The sequence below is a fragment of the Lepeophtheirus salmonis genome, chromosome 13 (assembly GCF_016086655.4).
Source record: "Lepeophtheirus salmonis chromosome 13, UVic_Lsal_1.4, whole genome shotgun sequence".
NCBI lineage: Eukaryota > Metazoa > Arthropoda > Copepoda > Siphonostomatoida > Caligidae > Lepeophtheirus > Lepeophtheirus salmonis.
In genome coordinates, this window is record NC_052143.2 from 29,704,856 (window position 1) to 29,712,612 (window position 7,757).

General features: G+C 38.2%; 1 protein-coding gene across 1 annotated transcript; it reads left to right on the top strand.

Moving 5' to 3' along the window:
* Positions 1–365: 365 nt before the first annotated feature.
* On the top strand, positions 366–6,642 carry LOC121128376 (uncharacterized). Its single transcript, XM_071893106.1, has 6 exons — positions 366–439; positions 1,044–1,679; positions 1,721–5,788; positions 5,854–6,048; positions 6,113–6,136; positions 6,208–6,642. The coding sequence occupies exons 1-6, from the start codon at positions 376–378 to the stop codon at positions 6,378–6,380; spliced, it is 5,160 nt and encodes a 1,719-aa protein (XP_071749207.1). The 5' UTR covers positions 366–375; the 3' UTR covers positions 6,381–6,642.
* Positions 6,643–7,757: the final 1,115 nt, after the last annotated feature.

Below are 7,757 nucleotides of genomic sequence, written 5' to 3' on the forward strand. Positions count from 1 at the left end.
GATCTATAAATTACATTTTTAATTCACAAATCCTTAGAGCAAACATAATATTATACTGAGTTTTTTCATATAAACTTTAAAGTTATAAGTTTCATAAATTTAGAAAAATCTATTTACGAATATTTCATCAAAAAGAACCATGAATATTTAAATTCATTGTAATTCTAAAATATCACGAATTTGTGGACAAATAGAAAGACTAAGTGAAAAATGTCTTGAAATTAGCGTATTTTTATACAAAGAGTAGAAGTGATGACTGTGAAATAATATTACTCTGTATAATCCTTTCAAGACGAAGAAAAACACTTGATTAATTTATAATTTACTTATATAAACTATATGATATGAAGTTGAACATCAGTCACTCCCAAAAACATGATTAAGTCAATAAAAATTCTTCTCCCAGCTTTGTTGTTGTTCTTTGCTGTTGCTCATGGACGTAAGTATAACTGTCTCAATTGTTCAAAACTATAATTTGTATAAAATATGAAATTCCAAAAAAAGAAACCGTAAATCAACATGATTATCCTGACAATTTGAGTAGAGCAGCTTAGCTGTCCTACCGTTTCATTAGATTAGCTAGAATCAGTTACAATGTGAAGAAAATAAATATAAATCCGACTCTGTATCTTGAAAAATCATAAGTAGAAAATACTTCAATGTCAATCCTCAATTCTACAATGAATCCAAGAAGGTATTAAAACTCTACTACAAGTCCTCAGCTATACTCATCGTTTTTCACGGACTAAATATTACCTACTACTTAAAAGTTCTCTTTTCAATAATCATGATAATAGATAATTAAATAAAGATAACCATTAAAAGATTTTTTTTTAACTTCATTTATATAATATTTTTTAAAAACATAAACATAGTTTTACAAAAACATCGTATGGCTCTCCCAAATAAAATAAAGTAATAGAAGATAACATTTAAAAAAATGAACGATGGCTAAAGTTTTTATTTACTTCAAAAAAATTGTGTAAACAGGAAAAAATAAAAGGGAAAATTTATTTTTTAGCAGAATTTTATTATTTTTACAGAAAAAACAACGCCTCAATCGATTGTTAAAACCACTGAAATTACTAAACAAACATCTACAACAACCACAACTACGACGACAACTACACCCACAACCACAACATCTACTACAAGTACAACTACGACAACCACAACAACAACAACAACTACAACGACAACAACTACAACTACGACCACAACTACGACAACAACTACGACGACAACCACAACAACCACAACTACGACAACAACTACGACGACAACTACAACTACAACAACTACAACTACGACAACAACTACAACTACGACGACAACTACAACGACAACCACGACAACTACAACTACAACTACGACGACAACTTCAACGACTACGACGACAACTACAACTACGACCACAACTACAACGACAACCACGACAACTACAACTACAACAACTACAACTACGACAACCACAACAACTACGACTAACGACAACCACAACTACGACGACAACCTCAACCACAACTACGACGACAACTACAACAACTACAACTACGACCACAGCTACAACTACAACTACGACAACTACAACTACAACCACGACAACTACAACTACGACGACAACTTCAACGACTACGACCACAACTACAACTACGACAACAACTACAACTACGACCACAGCTACAACGACAACCACGACAACTACAACTACAACAACCACAACTACGACCACAACCTCAACCACAACAACAACCACAACTACAACAACCACAACTACAACTACGACGACCACCTCAACCACAACAACAACCACATCTACGACCACAACTACAACAAAAACAACAACTACAACTACGACCACAACTACAACGACAACCACGACAACTACAACTACAACAACTACAACTACGACGACAACTACAACAACTACAACTACGACGACAACTACAACCACAACAACTACGACTACGACAACCACAACTACGACCACAACCTCAACCACAACAACAACCAAACTACGACGACAACTACAACGACAACCACGACAACTACAACTACAACTACGACGACAACTTCAACGACTACGACCACAACTACGACGACAACTACAACAACCACAACTACAACTACGACGACAACCTCAACCACATCAACAACCACATCGACGACAACAACTACAACGACAACCACAACAACTACGACTACGACAACGACAACCACGACAACTACAACCACAACTACGACCACAACCTCAACCACATCAACAACCACATCGACGACAACAACTACAACGACAACAACTACGACAACGACAACGACAACCACGACAACTACAACCACATCTACGACCACAACAACAACCACAACAACAACCACAACTACAACAACTACAACTACGACCACGACGACAACTACAACGACAACTACAACTACGACAAACTACGACAACAACTACAACAACTACAACAACTACGACAACAACTACGACGACAACTACCACAACTACGACAACAACTACGACGACAACCACAACAACTACAACTACGACAACAACTACAACGACAACTACAACAACTACAACTACGACAACAACTACAACAACAACTACAACTACGACGACAACTACAACGACAACCACGACAACTACAACTACAACTACGACGACAACTTCAACGACTACGACGACAACTACAACTACGACCACAACTACAACGACAACCACGACAACTACAACTACAACAACTACAACTACGACAACCACAACAACTACGACTACGACAACCACAACTACGACCACAACCCCAACCACAACTACGACGACAACTACAACAACTACAACTACGACCACAGCTACAACTACAACTACAACAACTACAACTACAACCACGACAACTACAACTACGACAACAACTACAACGACAACCACAACAACTACGACTACGACAACGACAACCACACAACTACGACCACAACCTCAACCACAACAACAACCACAACTACGACGACAACTACAACTACGACCACAAATACAACGACAACTACGACAACTACAACCACAACAACAACCACAACTACGACGACAACTACACAACTACAACTACGACCACAACTACAACTACGACCACAAATACAACGACAACCACGACAACTACAACTACGACGACAACTTCAACGACTACGACTACAACTACAACAACAACCACAACTACAACAACCACAACTACAACTACGACGACCACCTCAACAACTACAACCACAACAACTACGACTACGACAACCACGACAACTAAAACCACAACTACGACCACAACCTCAACCACAACAACAACCACAACTACGACGACAACTACAACTACGACCACAAATACAACGACAACCACGACAACTACAACCACAACAACAACCACAACTACGACGACAACTACGACAACTACAACTACGACCACAACTACAACTACGACCACAAATACACGACCACAACGACAACCACGACAACTACAACTACAACTAACGACAACTTCAACGACACGACCACAACGACAACTACGACAACAACTACAACTACGACCACAACAACGACAACCACGACAACACAACTACAACAACAACTACGACAAACTAACAACAACAACAACAACAACAACTACAACTACGACCACAACCTCAACCACAACAACAACCACAACTACAACAACCACAACTACAACTACGACGACCACCTCAACCACAACAACAACCACATCTACGACCACAACTACAACAACAACAACAACTACAACTACGACCACAACTACAACGACAACCACGACAACTACAACTACAACAACTACAACTACGACGACAACTACAACCACAACAACTACGACTACGACAACCACAACTACGACCACAACCTCAACCACAACAACAACCACAACTACGACGACAACTACAACGACAACCACGACAACTACAACTACAACTACGACGACAACTTCAACGACTACGACCACAACTACGACGACAACTACAACAACCACAACTACAACTACGACGACAACCTCAACCACATCAACAACCACATCGACGACAACAACTACAACGACAACCACAACAACTACGACTACGACAACGACAACCACGACAACTACAACCACAACTACGACCACAACCTCAACCACAACTACGACCACAACCTCAACCACATCAACAACCACATCGACGACAACAACTACAACGACAACAACTACGACAACAACGACAACCACGACAACTACAACCACATCTACGACCACAACAACAACCACAACTACGACGACAACTACAACAACTACAACTACGACCACAAATACAACGACAACCACGACAACTACAACTACAACTACGACGACAACTTCAACGACTACGACCACAACTACAACTACGACCACAACTACAACTACGACCACAACTACAACGACGACAACTACAACTACAACAACTACAACTACAACCACAACAACTACGACAACCACAACTACGACCACAACCTCAACCACAACAACAACCACAACTACGACGACAGCTACAACTACGACGACAACTACAACGACAACCACGACAACTACAACTACAACTACGACAACAACTTCAACGACTACTACCACAACTACGACGACAACTACTACAACCACAACTACAACTACGACGACAACTACAACTACAACCACAACAACTACGACTACGACAACCACAACTACGACCACAACCTCAACAACAACAACAACCACAACTACGACGACAACTACAACTACGACCACAACTACAACGACAACCACGACAACTACAACTACAACTATGACGACAACTTCAACGACTACTACCACAACTACAACTACGACAACAACTACGACGACAACTACGACAACTACAACTACGACCACAACTACAACTACGACGACAACTTCAACGACTACTACCACAACTACGACGAAAACTTCAACAACTACAACTACGACGACAACTTCAACGACTACGACCACAACTACAACTACGACCACAACCACAACTACGACCACAACAACAACCACAACTACGACGACAACTACAACCACAACTACAACTACAACGACAACCACGACAATTACAACTACAACTACGACGACAACTTCAACGACTACTACCACAACTACGACGACAACTACAACTACAACAACTACAACTACGACAACATCTACAACCTCAACCACAACAACAACCACAACTACGACGACAACTACAACTACGACGACAACTACAACGACAACCACGACAACTACAACTACAACTACGACGACAACTTCAACGACTACTACCACAACTACGACGACAACTACAACAACCACAACTACAACTACGACCACAACTACAACGACAACCACGACAACTACAACTACAACTACGACGACAACTTCAACGACTACTACCACAACTACAACGACAACCACGACAACTACAACTACAGCAACTACAATTACCACAACTACGACAACGACGACAACGACGACAACAACATCTACTACAACTACAACTACGACAACCACAACTACTACGACAACCACAACTTCAACAACTTTGTCGACAACCACCACCACGACAACAACAACAAGTACAACAACTTTTCTTTGTACAGATATAAATGGAACACCGTGTATACTTCCTTTTCTTTATAATAATCAGCTTTATTCATCTTGCACCACGGTCGACAATGCTGGTACTGCATGGTGTGCAACTTCTGTTTATTCGACTGGACATGCAAATAATTATGGTGCATGTAGTTCAGGATGTCCTGGTTAGTAATTACTCTTTTTAATTTATTTCCTTTATTAATTTTTCCCCCTAAAAATATGTACACAGTGGGTGGCCAAACAGTTACACCTTCTACCTGTGCAACCTTACAAGGAGAAGCTTGTATATTTCCCTTCGGCTATAATGACGTAAGTTACTCATCGTGTACTACTGTAGGTGACACTCAATTTTGGTGTGCAACGAGTCTTTACTCAGGAACAAATGAAGCCCTCAATTATGGATATTGTAACTCTGTTTGCCAACGTATGTATATGACTACATATATAACATATATTTGAAATTATAACTCAATTTTTTCCCTTTATAGAAGGCACCACTGTTCCCTCTAGCAGTAAGTATTTACATATTAACTTCTTCATGTTTATAGGCTCTAATAATTATTATTTACTTTTTATACTTTAGGTTGTAGAACTTTAGGTGGTCAGACATGCCTAATTCCATTTGATTATCGTGGTACGACATATAGTTCATGTACAAATGTTGATAATGGAGGTGTTGATTGGTGTGCTACATCAAAAGATTCTACGGGCCATGCATTGGGATGGGGTAACTGTGATTCGAGTTCTGCTTGCTAATTGATTACAGTTGATTGTAGTAATATATAAATAGATATGTGTAGTATATTTATATATATTCACTTAGATTATGATACTTAGCATATATTTTTAAAAAGTGTTTCTAATCATTCTATTTCAAGTGTACATTAAATGTCTCAGAATTTGCTAATTTTTAAAGTTATTTTTTGACTTATTTTGCTTTTATTGACATGTATTTTAACATTTAATTTACAATATTAAATTTCATTATACATAAAAGTTCAAAAATATATCATTAACTGAAGCATAGGCTGTGTATAATATAAAATTATGAAGAATACGGGTTGAAAAAAAAAAAATCAAGTGCTCTTATTTTCTGGAGTTATAGAAATATAGAATAACTAAATTGCGGAATGTTTTTTTTTATGTTGAATTTAGAAAAGATAGTTATTTTAAACGAGCTTGTAATTTTCTGTGGTCTAATCCCATCACTTACGAACTTGTCATAATACAAACACACACTAATGAAGATTATATCCGTTACGAATGTCACTCTAATACGTCTGTTGCACATTCTGCTTCCTTACGACAATTAATCCCTGTCTTCTTTTAATCAGAGACAAAAAAGTTGTACATTTAATGTATTTAGTAGTGTAAATGTTCAAATAGACCACACCTTTTTGATAAAGCGATCTTGTGTACTATTCCATTCGTCAAATAAGTCAGAAAACGCATGGAGCAGGATGTTGAGGAACCCCTGAAAATTATTTCCTATAAACCTATAAGCAGCCAAAATAACCCAAGTAACCACAACCAGTTATGGTTCTTGGCGTTGTTAGCAGCGAGAGTAACTTTATGCCAGCGTTAATTTTCAAACAGGGCCTGAAGGTCAACACTATGATCTACGTCAGTGTATATGCATCAATGTCTTCCTCTGAATCTGCATCATCATGAAATACCAATTTTGCATCTGACTGCAAAAGAACACTCGATTTTCTTATTTTGAGAATGTAAAATTCTCAGATTCGGCGAGTTATTGGCCCACTATGTCTTTTCGTCTATGAATGAATTTTGAGTGTGCGCTCAATAATCTGCATAATTCCAAACAATGTGACATACTCCTGCATGTCTAAAAAAATCAAAGAGATATGACTTTTCAAGACGACCTAAGATTAAGAGTACATATTGAAAAAAGTCACCATATTTGTACATAGTGTAGCCTTCGGAAAAATATAAATTATAAATGCCACAGAGAAAGGAAGGCAGTCTAGGAAAATGTAAATCTTATAATGAGGTCGAAAAAGAAAAACAAATAATCTCAAGTTTTGACAAGTTCCGAAAAAACTCGGCGTTTCATTCCCACGAGCTAGTTTTTTGTATACATTTTTATTTACTTCATAAAACTGGAGTTCTAAT

What these genes read in the sequence shown, in the direction of transcription:
- LOC121128376 (XM_071893106.1), top strand. Translation starts at nt 376, where the DNA reads ATGATTAAGTCAATAAAAATTCTTCTCCCAGCTTTGTTGTTGTTCTTT. An exon ending in ATGTAGTTCAGGATGTCCTG is followed by an intron (nt 5,789 to 5,853) that starts GTTAGTAATTAC and finishes ATATGTACACAG; the next exon opens with TGGGTGGCCAAACAGTTACA. An exon ending in TTGTAACTCTGTTTGCCAAC is followed by an intron (nt 6,049 to 6,112) that starts GTATGTATATGA and finishes TTCCCTTTATAG; the next exon opens with AAGGCACCACTGTTCCCTCT.